Raw genomic sequence first — 14,465 nt, 5'->3', positions numbered from 1 at the left:
CAGGGTGTAAACATGTCCTATGCAGATAGACTGAAAGCCCTTTCCCTTTACTCTGTCTCCTATCGACTGTTAAAGGGGTGACCTGTGTCTAACCTACAAGGAGCTCACAAATCCAGCCCTGATGGAGCTTCTGCATATCTGCAAGACAAACAGTACGATGGTCACCTGTTCCAGTGATCTAAATCTAGTCAGTGTGTAAAGTAAAACATGCTGGAAAGACAGATATGTGTCCCAGAGATTCCCACGTCTTTGGAATAGGCTTCCTATTCACATGAAGCATAGTCCTTCATTGGCCTCTTCAAGACCAGTCTGGATTGATGGATGGGGAACTGTAAATTCACACCCGGCGTGGTGCCTATTTCCCTTACGGATAGGGACAATCCGTGAAATCTGTAAAAATACTCAAGGCATAGGCAAAAACCCATGCCTTCCTCTTGCCCCTAGGGGACATATACTGGATAAATTTGGTTATATTGGCTAGGCTTGTAAAGGCTATCGAGCCTTTAGCCTAGTGATCTCCTGTGAACCTGTGAGTTTCCTTTCCTAGATGGACTGACAGATTAAGAACGTAGCTGTTTATCTTTGAGCTTCTGTTAATGATTAGGACTGCAGGATCAGTAGTATGTTCTTTAGTGGGAAATGACCCATTCGACATTCCTTTCATAAAATAATGAGTAAGTCATTAGCATCTGAAAGAAAGTATGATGTAGAGAAAATTGATGTAACTGAGAAGTACTGCTTAGCTGGGCAAAAAGAAAACAAAGTGAAGAAGACACAAGCTGTTTTGAAAGACCTAATTGTCTGCTTGTATGTTTATTGTAGCAATTCCACCTCCACGGAAGACAAGAGCTGAGCTAATGAAGGAAATTGATGCAGAGTATTATGGCTACAGAGATGAAGATGATGGTGTCCTTTTGCCTCTAGAACAAGAGCATGAAAAAAAAGGTAATTAAAACTGTTATTGATAAACTAGACTATATTTGTAGTCGAGTTAATTGCTTCAAAATTGTGCATTGTTGTTGAACATTTTTCACTTCCAGCAAAATTAGATTGAATTTTGGTAATTGCATTTTGGTAATGGTATTCTGGATGAATTAAGAATAAATATAGATAGCTGCTGATTTCCTTCAGATTTTTTTTAAAACCTTTGCTTTAAAACAATGCAGTAAACTTATTAACACTGTGGTGTTCATATTAATTAGATATTAGCACTCCAAAAAATAATTTCCTCTCTACATACCATAATCTGCACAATACTGTAATCTCCAGTCTATATCAGTATCAAAAATTCTAGCTAACTTAAATTTAAAGCCGTATAGACGTACTGACAGCCTTGCAGTACATTGATCACATAACTGTGGATGTGTACTTTGGTGTACAGTACACAGAACATGCCAATAACATTTGGGAACAGTCATTCATTTTACTCTGTTGTGTGTAGGCTGTTCAGAATTCCAGTTCCTAGTCTGCTCATAGGTTCATGAGTAATTACTAGGCTAGCTGCCCTTGTGGGCTATTTTAAGCCTAGAAGTTTCCCTTTTGGTGCTTGAATTAACCTATCCCATTTGGTGTTAGATTGACCTTACTCATTCCATGATCAATAATTCTATATTACTCCTAAGAAGAATAACTGGGATCATACCACAGATAATTTAAGGGGACCCATGCATGAGATAAAGCATTTAGGAACTGCCTGTGTCCAGTAGTAGTACAAGGGTAGTCCCGGGGTAGATTTTCCTGTTATTCATTTATAGATTCAGGTTGCTCTTCAATGTGGGGATGGATGAGCTTTGTTTTACATGAGATGGAGAGTCATTTCCAGAGCAGTGGTGTCCTCTTCGAGATGTACCTGTCCCTCCAAACCATCTCCTGATAATGATTTTTGGGGGCACGTTGAGGGGAGGGATTAACAATACTTTCCTTTGGTCAAATGTAAATCAGAGATCAGAGCAGCTTTCCAACTTTCTACCTGGAACCTAAGCCTGTTGAACAGGGCGAGCTTTGAGGGTCTTGCCGTCTGCCACTCTGGGAATAAGACCCTTCAAATGTTTCTCATGTATCTAAATTCCATTTACGGCTTAAAAATCAAGACGTGTAGATTTGGAGAGACCTTTCTGGTTTTGTAATCAAGGAGAGCCTTATTAATCCTTTATCACTGTCTCTATACTGCCTGCTTCATGAAAACTAAGATAGCACTCTCAGAAAATGTGCTGGATAATATTGTTCAGGCACCATTTCAAGTATGAGCACAGGCAGTCAGTCCTCTGGATGTTGTTTGCTTGGTAGTGGTCCTCTTTGGATGATTCTACTCTCTCAGTATCTTGTTAACCTCCAAGAGAAAAAAAAAACAGGCATTGACCATTGTGTGTGAGTTTCCTCAACATATACTGACTCCTTTTGTTTCTTTCAGGGATAACTAGTCTTTTTAGAAATAAGAATGGGGTAAGGTCCTAAACATTAGATATTGTTGTCTACGTACCTGATGAGGGTAATTTTGCTGGCCCAGTAGTTGTAATTCTGATTACTTTCCAAGGCTTCCCTGTGAGAGTCTGTTTATCAGAGCTTGCTCTGGCTTGGAAAACCACCACAAATGCCTTTTGAGTGGTAAACATGATCATGGATGATGGGAGTTTTAGATCTTTTAGAAGCATCTCCAGAAAGAACTCTGTTCAGGAACCTATGTCTTCCCATAGCTCTTGGGCCGAACCAGACTACTGTTTAAAGGGGCCATAGGTTCTCTCACCTCCATTGGTAGGCAGTAGATTCTACTCTTACCTTTGTTTTGGCTGCAGTAGAGAGAGATGATTTCATTCTCCTCTGCATTTTAACAGATTCATTAAGCACATCTGGTATGTGAGATTCCATATGGTGAGTATTCAGGATGATATAGACGTGCTATCACAGGACAACTGTATAGTGTTATTGCACATGATGAATGTCTTTTCGAACTTCATTGCCTAAGGTCACCATGGAGGAAGTTTGATTGGGTCCCATCCCCGTACCCCTAGTATTTACCAAAGTGCACCAGCCATGGTGGCAAATTTTTTGCAAGAAAAATCTTTGTCTTCTTCTACACAGATGCATAATCCTCAGTGGCTTTAAGATGTTCCCTAATAGTGTCCTGGCTTGACTACTTCAGTTGTTGCAGACTCTTGGGGGGTCTTCATAAACTCTCTGATCCCAATTCAGAGGATTGCCTTTGTTGTAGTGGAGCTGGGCATTCTTTACAGGAGGTCATTCCTACCTGCAGAGAGGATCTAGGAGGGCAGTAGTCCTTATTTCCTTGGTAAAATAACAGTAGAGGGCCCAGTCTCTGACTCTGCTTTACTAGTCAGCCCATGTGTGGACCTTGATGGGCCTTTGCTTTCTTGCTTTAGAGTGGTGGACAGTTACTATCAAGTTCAACATGGGTCTTCTTTTATGCAGCAGAACTTTTCAGGAGTCTTGATAATGGACACATCACTAGTGAGTGTGGAGAGCTGACTTTGGCACCTTTATGGTCCAGGGGAGGTGGCTGTGTCAAGAAAAGTGGGCACTACATAAACCATCTTGAGCTATGGCTAGAGTACCTTACATTTAGAGCTGTTGAAAGCGGAATTAAGCCTGGGGCCACTTCTGCTCTAGTCTGACAACCAGACCTTGGTGTGAATTGCAAAAAGGATGGCATGAGCTTGTGCCTCCAGTCTTGTGGAGTATTACCTTAGCAGCTATTCACATTTCATGGAAGCAAATGTAATTGTTGATTCACTGCACCAGACATTTCCATTTTTTTTCATGGAACTGGGACTCTGTTTGGTTAACATTCAGATATTTGGTACTTCAGAAATGGTCATGTTCAATTTTTCTCTTAACGTAAAATCTAGGGTCTTTCTTGATGAATCCTTGGATGTTATGTAGTCCTATCTCGCCGTAATTCTTGTTGGATGGGTTCAGAGCCGATTCTCGGCTCCAACTTGGCCAATACTAAAGCTCGAGACTAACCCCTATCCCATGGTGCATCACGGCAGTTCCCCAGATCTTCTTTGCCGAAAAAGCTTCGAGGTTGTCTCCTTACTGGCTCGTTGGCTAAGTAGTATATTCTTTTCAATAATATTTGATATTTTTGTATAATTTTCTTCTATTATTCTATATTAAGAGTTTTACCTATTACCTGTGTGATTGCTGAAAGAGTTTGCTCCCCTGTCCCCCTTTCTTGAGGATTGTATGGCCCATTTTAGTTAGAGGGCCATAGTTGCCCGTTTAAATTAGAGGGCCTTCCTCTGAGTGCGAGTCCTTTTTTCCTATTAAAAAAAAAAATTAGATATATATATATATATATATATATATATATATATATATATATATGGTTTCACTTGAAACCATCGAATTAACACTACGTCGAGTCTCGCATCATCAAGACTACAACGTCGTAAACCCAAACCAACGAAAAGTAAAACCATCGAGTTGCAAACCGTCGAAACAAACTGCATAACATCACGAACTGAAAATGAGAAGGTATGTACGAATATACACTATGTAGCAAACATATATGGAACTCTGACAGTATAGCTACATGTATACCTTAAACTCGATGGTATGTATCTCGGTGATTTCAATTTTCGTTGAAGTCGATGCTATGACTCTCGATGATTTCAGTTTTCATTGGTTTCAGTTTATGACGTTGTAGTCTCGATGATGTGAGACTCGACGTAGTGTTAATTCTATGGTTTCAAGTGAAACCATATATATATATATATATATATATATATATATATATATATATATATATATAAAAATTCCTTTTCCTTTGTTAGTGGTTCTTTGCCTTGTTATTGGATTGTATTGTTATCTTTTTTACCAGGAAAATGTCCAAAGATAAAGACCTAGCTCATAAAGAACACTGCCCTTCTAGGTTTAAAAAATGCGACAAGTGTTCTCAAAAAATGTCTTTAACTGACAGTCACACCAGCTGTGTGTACTGTCTTGTAGAGGCTCATTTACAAGAACCCTGTACTTTCTGTCATGCCTTTAGTACTAGGGTTCTTAGTGAAAGAAAAAGAACACTGATAGGGGTCTTATGACTAGTTCCTTCCAGGAACAGCTGGAACTTGGTCAGATATGTCCCAAAACTCTGAAAAGAAAATCTCCATCATTTCCAGCTTTGGAACCATCAAAGAAGTCTAAAGCGACAGAGCCAAGGAGTTCTGGCTCCAATTCTGCTTCTTCTGTCTCAGTGCTATCTGTTTCTTCAGTGCTGAGACAACCTTCTATATTAAGACACTCACCTGATTGGATCCCATCTCACCAACCTTGAGATCCCCTATTTTGGAAAGGAGGAGATCTCCTATCTCCACCCATTCCTCCAGGACACTTTCTGATGAGGATATTGAGCGGGTGGTGAAGAAGCTGCTCTGTGAACCAGCGCCGGCTAAAACGTTAGCTCTTCCGGACCAAAGGCTTCGGAGCCATCAGGCTACTGCTCCTCCTCTGACTGCTTTGTTATCGGAGTCGAACACTTCAGGTCCTTCTGTGCTGGATCCTTCGGTTCCGAGAATTCTTCCTGCTTCCTCAGAACTGATAATTCTATCCTCATTGGATTAGTCTGGAGCCGAGGGGTCTGGGAACCGGCACTCTCGGGTCAACTCCAAGAGGGATAGTCACCCTGGTTTTTCTTCTGAACCGACCCTCCCTCTCGGTGCTTTGGCTAGACTGAGCTCGGTTCCCACGTCTACTTCGGAACCTGTCCCTCTTGCTCGGAGCCGACCTTCCGTTTCCTTGGAGCGGAGGTCTTCTTCGGAGTGGGGCTGTAAGGTCTTCGAAGCAATAGAGAAAACTTTGTCCAGTGCCAAAGCCCTGCCTGTGGACCCGTTGTCCCTCTAGCAGCCAGTAGCAACCTCTTCTCCCCACCTGCCCCTCAGTGTAGGGAACCAGAGACTCAAGGAGCCCCCATTGGAGGTGTCCCCTTTTCCGAGACCTCTCCAGATTATCTCACTGGGGAGGTCCCTCAGAAGAGACTTTGTAAGAGGAAGCATATCGATTCACCTGAGTCTGTCACGTCAGCCACTGATTTGGATGAGTCTGAAGGGTCCCCAAGATCCCCCTCTGAGGATGTCTCTTTTGCAGACATCCTTGAAATCCTTAGACAGAGGGGTGATTGGAAGACCTCTAACCCTACTGAGGACGGGTCAGTGTACTTTCAGGCCTTTGGTTCCCGACCTTCCACCTCCTGGGTGACACTGCCATATGACCAACATTTGGGGGTCATATCCCGGAAAGCTTGGACGTCCCTGGGCACAGTGGAGCCTGTCCCAAGGAGGCCAAACAAATTTATGACCGCTCCAGAAGACAAATCTTTTCTTTCTAAGGGAGTTCCTGTGGATGCTACGGTAGTAGCAGCGGCCACAAAAAAGGAGTTGTCAGAGACATCTTCAAATACCCGTCCTCCTAATAAAGAGTCTAGGACGATGGATAGGTATGGAGAGCGTACCTTCTCTTCAGCGGCATTTACCTTACGATCGCTGAATTACCTGTCCCATTTTACTAGACTTCAAAGGGATCTCCTGAAAGAGTTGGGAGATACCCTTCAGGGTTCATTAACTTCGGGCTCCATGAACAAGGTGTCTGCGCATCTCTCCACCCTTACATCTATCGCTAACTCCTCCATGAGGCTGATTTAATATGCAGCTGATGGATTGAGCAGGGCAGCCGCAACAGGAATTTCTCTTAGGAGACATTCCTGGATGTGTCTGCGCAACTTTACGGAATCCTTTAAGTCTTCCTTTACCAACGTCCCCTTTGGTGGTTCAGCTCTTTTTGAACCTCAGGTAAAAGAGACTTTGACCAGGTGCGAGCAGGAAGGGAAAACCTTATCGGGTGTCTGAGTCCGTTTCTCCCTTCCTTCTAGACCCTATCCCAAGGGTCAAACAGGAGGGAAAATGTAGTTCTGTAAATCCCAAAAGGGTTTCCCTCAGGCACAAGGTCAACCCTCCCCTAGAGGCAGAGGGGGAGGGTATAATGGAAGACACTGCCCTCGTAGCAGAGGAGGTCCACAACATCAGGGAGATAGAGATGCTTTCTCTGATCATCCCTTCCATCGCCCCTGAGGGGTTGCCCTACTGTCCGTCTCTGGAGGTAGTCGGGGGTCGTCTCTCACTGTACCCAAGCGCGTGGCTACAAATTTCCCAAGATCGTTGGGTACAAACTATAATTTCCAGAAGTTACCTCATTCTCTTTGTTTCCTATCCCCCGATAAATCGGTCTTTACCAGATGTGCCACCCATTCTGTTAGACCATGCATCATCAGAGATCTTCTCGTTGCTTCAAAAAAGAGTCATCCAAGAAGTCCCCACAGGGCAAATAAGATCCGAAACTTACTCATGATTCTTTTTAGTTCCAAAAATGACCGGGTACTGGAGATCAATTCTAGATCCCAGCAAACTCAACAAGTCTGTAAAGAAATCGAAGTTTGTATGATCACTCTGCAGTTAATTTTTCCCTTTATCGGGAAAGACAATTGGATGTTCTCCATAGATCTTGAGGATGTGTACTACCATATCATAATGGACAGGCACTCCAGAAGACATCTACGCTTTCGGCTGGGAGCCAGTCATTTTCAATTTCGAACATTGCCCTTTGGCCTCACTACAGCCCCCAGAGTGTTCACCAAATGCATGGCAGTGGTAACGGCTCACCTGAGAAGTCAAGGATTCCAAGTGTTTCCGTACCTAGACGACTGGCTCCTCACTGCTACCACCAAGCACCAACTAATCCGAGCCACGGACGAAACTCTATCCTTGTGCGCCAGATTAGGGATTACAATAAATCTAAAAAATCCACCTTATCTCCGTCACAGCGCATTGTCTTCTTAGGCTCAGACATAGACTCAACCACCATGGCAGCAAAACTGACACTAGAAAGGATAGAAGCACAACCAAGTCAGATTCTTGCTGAAAAAAAGACAAAGTACAGGCCAGGATAGTCCTTCAGGTTCTAGGGACTATGGCTTCAACCATTCTCTTAGTTCCCCTAGCCCATCTACACATGAGAGTACTTCAGTGGCTACTATTTGCCCAGTGGTCAATGCAGGATCTCCCCTTGTCTCACCAAATACTCATCACAAACTCCTGCAAGAAGGATCTAACATGGTGGTTACATATGGGATCAGCTTCATCTAGGTCGTCCACTTCCTCCCCCTCAACAAAATGCAGTCTTGACCATGGACGCTTCCCAGATAGGGTGGGGGGGTATCTGGGAATGATAGTCCAAGGTATCTGGCAGGATCATGAGAACCACTTGCACTTAAATGTTCTGACGATAAGAGTGGCGCTATACGCGTTGCAAGCACTTCACAGTTCTCTTCCCACCGGGACAATTGCGATTCAGTCAGACAACATGTCTGTAGTGTGGTACATAAACAAGCAAGGGGGAACCAAATCTTACCCACTTTGTTGAGAGGCTCTAAGTGTATGGAAATAGGCAATGGATGCTCAACGCTTTCTGGTAACAATGCACATTCTGGGGAAGTCCAATGTGATAGCAGACAAACTGAGTCGAGCAATTCTGATGCCTCATGAGTGGTCCCTGAATACAGAAGTTGTGGAAGAGATTTTCCGAAAATGGGGCCAGCCTTGCTGCGACCTATTCGCCACGTACATGAACACCAAATGCAGCAACTACTTTGCCCTCATTCCCCATCCGGGGATGTCACCCAGGGATGCTCTGGTCCACAATTGGCCTCCGGGACTCCTTTATGCTTTTCCACTCTTTCCTCTCATACCAAAAGTGATTCAGAAAGCAAAACTGTTGAAGAGTACCCTGATCCTCATTGCTCCTTATAGGTCTCACCAAGTCTTGTTCCCCTTCCTGTGGCCCTATCTCTTGGAGGAACCATGGATTCTGAAACCATCTCCAGACCTCCTGATTCATCAGTCAAGACAGTTTCATACTACCATCCAAACCCAGAAATTGACAGCCTGACTGCTCCAGTTCCAAGAATAGCCAGGTGTATTTCTCTTTCTCCTGCAGTTAAACACATCCTGATTTCTTCACACAAATCTTCCACCAGGAAGTTATATTCCAGTAAATGTAAAAGATTTTCCATTTGGGTGGCTAATGAAGGCATAGATCCCTACTCAGCTCCCATAGAGTCTATCTCGTCCTTCCTTGCATCTGTTTTTCAACAAGGAGCTGCAGCTGCTACCATTAGAGTTCAGTTAGCTGCCATCTCTAATTATCATTTTGAGAACATGGGAAATCCAATTATGTCCCACTCTTCATGCAAAACCTTTTTGAAAGGAGTCCTCCTTCTCAGACCTCCAATTAGGCAACCCCCGGAGCCCTGGGACTTGAACTTAGTTCTAACCTCATTGATTTCTCCATCTTTTGAACCGTCTTCTTAATCTGACTTGAAATTGTTGTCTTGGAAGACATTGTTCTTATTTGCTATAACATCTGCTATGAGGGTTTCAGAATTGCAAGCCCTCACCATTCGACCTCCTTATATTATATTCCACAAGGATAGAGTCTCCCTCAGAACTAATCCTTCCTTTCTCCCTAAGGTATGCTCAGAACATAATCTAAACACAACTATTGAATTACCAGTATTCTTCCCAAATTACAGTAACAAATCAGAATACAGACTACACCAATTGAATGTCCACAGAATTCTCCGATTTTACCTGCACAGGACTAAAGATTTTCGAAAATCGGACCAATTGTTTGTTTCGCTCTCAGACAAAAACAAAGGCTTACCCATCTCCAAGGTCACTTTGTCTAAATAGCTTTCAGACTGCATCTCATTTGCTTACAAAACTGCTGGGAAACAACTAACTGCTAAAGTAAAAGGCCATTCAACCAGTGCAGTATCAACTTCATATGTCTTTAGATCAAAACTCATAATTGGTACCATTTGTGCAGCAGCTACTTGGGCAAGACCTCATACCTTTGTTACTCATTACAAATTGGATTTGGCCTCCTGGGACAGATCATCCTTTGGGTCCACTGTGCTAAAGAGTCTCTTTGCCTGAGCCACTCGGAATAAAAGTGCTACGGACGCTGTCCCTTCCAGCAAGAATTACGGCGAGATAGGACTACATAACATAAGGAAGTTATGTACTTACCATAACGTTCCATGTTTGTAGCCCATCTCGCCTACATTCTTGCTTCCCACCCTCCTTCCCCTTCCTGTATCCTGGAGGAACTGGTAGACCTTCCATTATGCTGTCTGACCTTGTTATAGTTGTCCGTCCACATGGCATGGATAGTAATACAAAGTATTCTGTTTTGTATGTGCATAGTTATTGATAGTTTGTTACTGTTATGTATGTAGTTACTTTCTTGCAAACAAGATCTGGGGAATTGCCATGATGCACCATGGGATAGGGGTTTGCCTCAAGTCAGTAAAAGCTCTCAGGCTTTAGTATCAGCCGAGTTTTCGGGTAATCAAATATTAATAAATAAATATCCTTCAGAAAAAGCAAGATTACACAAAACTTGTTATTCTGATAACATTCTGAGTTTATAAGAACACTATTTAAAATCTGTGCCTATTTTTGGGTCTTTGTACCCCCCACCCCACCCCACCTCCCACCCCCATTATTTAAGGCTGTATCTAGGTTTCTTTTGTTAGGAAGTTGAGAGGGATGATTGGAAATACTGCAGTAATCTTCTGAAGTTGCTTCAGAAACGTGAATGAACAAAGACACTGAAGAGAATCCAAGGCATCTGGATTATAGAAGTACTGCAACACTGGTAGACAGAATGGACCAGTCTTCTTCCAGCAGTCTGTTTATTTGTTAACTTGTGTAGTGCACTGATCCACACAGACCTTTTTCAGACTCATCCCAGGAGCACTGGTTGAGTGACTTGTTCAGAGTGACACAGGTAGACAAATAGTAAGCAGTATAGCCTTAGTTTTCTGTGCCGTCTGCCAGCTGGCAGTACCATATGCCACATCACATGCTCTTTAAATGACTGGATGTTTAAATCCGGAATAGCCACACAACTTATCTTACAGATTCAGTTATTACTGTTGCAAATAAAATCACAATTCCAATCAAGTCACTTCAGCTCACAGTTTACCTAAATAAATAAACTAGGTGATGACAAATTTGAAGTATTCCAATACAAAGAATAAAAGCATCTACATTTAGAAGTACAAAGGATAACCACATACTTGTAGAACTGTTGAAGTACAGAGGATAAACGCATGCATCTTTTCCAATCAACTTAATCTTTCAGAAATAGATTCCGTACACGTACATTGTGACCAAAGTATTACGAAACCACTTCACCTCACTACAGTTTACATTTTTTGTCAGACTAGTCAAACTAATACATAACATACTTTGCCTGCATTGTTCTCTGCCCCATTTTTTCATCCCAACTCATTTAGATTTCAATGCCTTGGCCATTAGTAATCTACACAGTCCTAAATAAAGCGTGAAATTTTATCACTTCAAAGACCCCCACCCCAGACTTTAGACTGCAGCATCTTGTTGCTTCACTATTGGGATAATGGTAAAGGGCTATAATACAAACATCCAGGCAGGACAGGGAGTGGTAGTACCACTGAACTGAAGAACTGAAAATATTTTTTTTACCTCTTAGAAACGCACACTACAGCATCCACCACTTCAAAAACTAAATACATTTTATTGCAGACAACATTGACAGTTACATGGACAGTGTCAAGAATGACCAAGTCCACCATATTTTATGAGAAACCATATCATGCGGATTTACCATTATCGAAAGGTTTTACACCAATACAGTAAGCACGTTTTATATTAGTGCTGGCTTTGCTACACTTCATGTTGTTTAACAGAGAAGGAAAAAAAACACACAACCATACATTAACACCTTTTTACTCGATAACTACTCTGCTGGTTCCCCCAGTATCATGCAGTGACACCTTCTGCTACCCCCATCACGTAATGACACCTTCCTGTTATGCCCCCCCCCCCACAAAGCAAATACTGTATCAAATACAACACCCAGTGGAATCATTGCTACCTCATTCCACTACACGACAGGCACATTAGAAGCAAAATGTTGCTTAAGCCTCTAGTCTACTCAGCTGTGCAGGCAAATGCATTTAAGGAATAAATACAAAGACAATGATAAGTTGACTATTGACGTTTGACAGCATCTACTACAATGATGCAAGATAAACTGCTCCCCCATCCCAAATCATTCACATATTACACATTGTAACGCTTCGAAACACACTTGGGGGCAGAAGACATCATAACTTAGACGCATTAGATGGTGTTAGACGCATTAGATGTCAATAAAATATTTGAAGACCAAACATTCACCACAGTAGTTTGCCTTTAATATTATACACCAAATTAAGCCCATTTACCAGTCTTGGTTAAGCAGCCAAAACAATATTTGGCTATCCTCAACAAAGCAGCATTACAACATTACATTTTTGTTGCTAAAGAAACAAAATCAGAAGTAATGGTTTAGGACAATCACCACTTAAGTCAAAAAATGCAAAATCACACACTTTTCTGGAAACATTCCAAACCTGAAAGCTATTTTTTGTCTCGAGCTTAAATGCAGCATCAACAGACAGATTGTTCTTACACACACATACACACTTTTTAATGCTTATTTAGCTATTGAAATTAAAAAAAAGCGTATTTATCTATTGAAATAAAAAAAAGCAAAAACTGAAGTTTTGAAAGGTACCCTTCACTCCTCAAGGAAGCATGACTTGCAGACTTTCAATGTTTTGTTGCACTTTATTTTTCACAAAAAATGTGATAACATACCTCATATACAAGTAAGATTGAATAAACTTATTAAATTGCCTGAAAAAATATATCAGCTTAACTTTCTACTGCAGTCCCTTCTAATCAGCCTTCCCTGAATTTTCTCCTTGTAAAGACACTCGCTAGCTCAGTCACTGTACGATCAACATCTGTCAGCTTTATTTTATACTCATACTTCTGAATTGTATTACAAGGTACCAACTAATTAATATAAGCACATGAGAACCTGACTGTCCTGAACTGACTCTCCCCATCTTGGGTTACTTTCCATTGACTATACATACATACAACTTCTTATGATTAAGAACGGCTAACCTAAATAAATCTCAAAATATGAACTATATAATCTTTATCACTCCAAGTTACTCGGGTAAGAACTGTTGGCATGTCAAGCAGGGACAGTGTTTGATAGTACATCTTACAGTAGACTGCTGCAAGTAAAGAAACAGACAGCAGCAAAGTTGCTTCACTATATCTACCATCTATTTCAATCAACTGCTTTAAAACAAGAATTCTTACACTGTTACTCATAGGAACAAAGTTTTACAAACTGCACTGTGCCTTCCATGATTGGGAGAGAAAATAAAATACTCAGGAAATCTAAGAAAGCATATCATAAAAATTTACAATGGCATTGTAGTAAAAGTACAGTAAGGTCCATACAAGTATGTTGCCAGCTCTATTATGCGAAACTATTTCAATGCAATAGTTGGAAATAGAGTGAAGTGTTATCTTAACTAAAGACAACCAAGAGGTGTGAAGTATCATCATGGAGCTGAGACTGAGAAAAAGCAAACACATTACAGAAATAAGCAAGACAAAAATAAGATAATAAGAGATAATTTCCTTGCCTCATTAACACTTTCATAGTTTCCCCTCATTCAGACAACTTTCAAATAAGTATCAAGATCAAATAAAATCGAGATTTGAAGGGGCCACTCCGGAATTTGTGGCATGCCATTATTTTGCCCTCAAAACTGGGAAATTCAGAGGAATTCAGTACAGTTGAAGTATACAATGCACACAGTGACATAGTGTGAATTTTACATTAAGTGCACGCTTTCCCATTGACCAGCAACTCCTTTTTTTAATTTGTGCAGTTTGGCTCTCTGTCCTTGCTGCTGTTTGTAAAGTCCTGTGTTTGTATCTAAACAGCAGAGTATTTGTATATGTAGACATCACACTACCAGCAAATAACCGTGCCAGTGCTGTCTGTACTGTTGGTCACAGGTGTCAGACATTCAAGTCCATCTAGAAGAAAAACGGCCAGCCAGTGAATCCACCAAAATTTATTAAAAACTTGAGAAACTGTTCTCTAACATCTCGGCTCAACACAAAAGCCTTCAAGGAGTAAAAGCATTACAGAAAACTTGCCTCAAATACTGTGTTCAATATAATTAAACAATCCAAGTCCATCTACTTGAGAAATAAAACTGTTGACTTACTTTGCATCCTTAAAAATAGCAGTGGTAGATGGTTGTAACCACAGAGACAGGCAAAGAGGGTCCTTCTTTAAAAACCCATGAATAAATAAATACATCTCTACAAAAGCAAACACACTTTAGCAGGTTGGTCTCTGTAAGGCAAGTCTAGTTTTCAACTGACTTCCTGAACCCTGTAGGTATTGACATATATATCAGCTAGTGAAGAATTCAAACCATTCCTGTACTTAGGTTGATGATTAAATAATGTGGGAAATATGCCCTT

At 41.4% G+C, this 14,465-nt stretch overlaps 1 protein-coding gene across 1 annotated transcript in view; it reads left to right on the top strand.

Moving 5' to 3' along the window:
- ISY1 (ISY1 splicing factor homolog) overlaps window positions 1–14,465 on the top strand; it is an 816,689-nt gene that overhangs the window by 507,481 nt on the left and 294,743 nt on the right. Inside the window, exon 8 of the mRNA XM_044078094.1 lies at window positions 823–945. Within this exon, the coding sequence (XP_043934029.1) occupies window positions 823–945 (123 nt within the window). The remainder of the gene's footprint in view (window positions 1–822; window positions 946–14,465) is intronic.

This window comes from Protopterus annectens, chromosome 7.part0 (genome assembly GCF_019279795.1).
Source record: "Protopterus annectens isolate FY-2018-M chromosome 7.part0, PAN1.0, whole genome shotgun sequence".
Classification (NCBI taxonomy): domain Eukaryota; kingdom Metazoa; phylum Chordata; order Ceratodontiformes; family Protopteridae; genus Protopterus; species Protopterus annectens.
The sequence above is the reverse complement of the archived record's forward strand: the minus strand, read 5'-3'. Positions and strand labels throughout refer to the sequence as shown.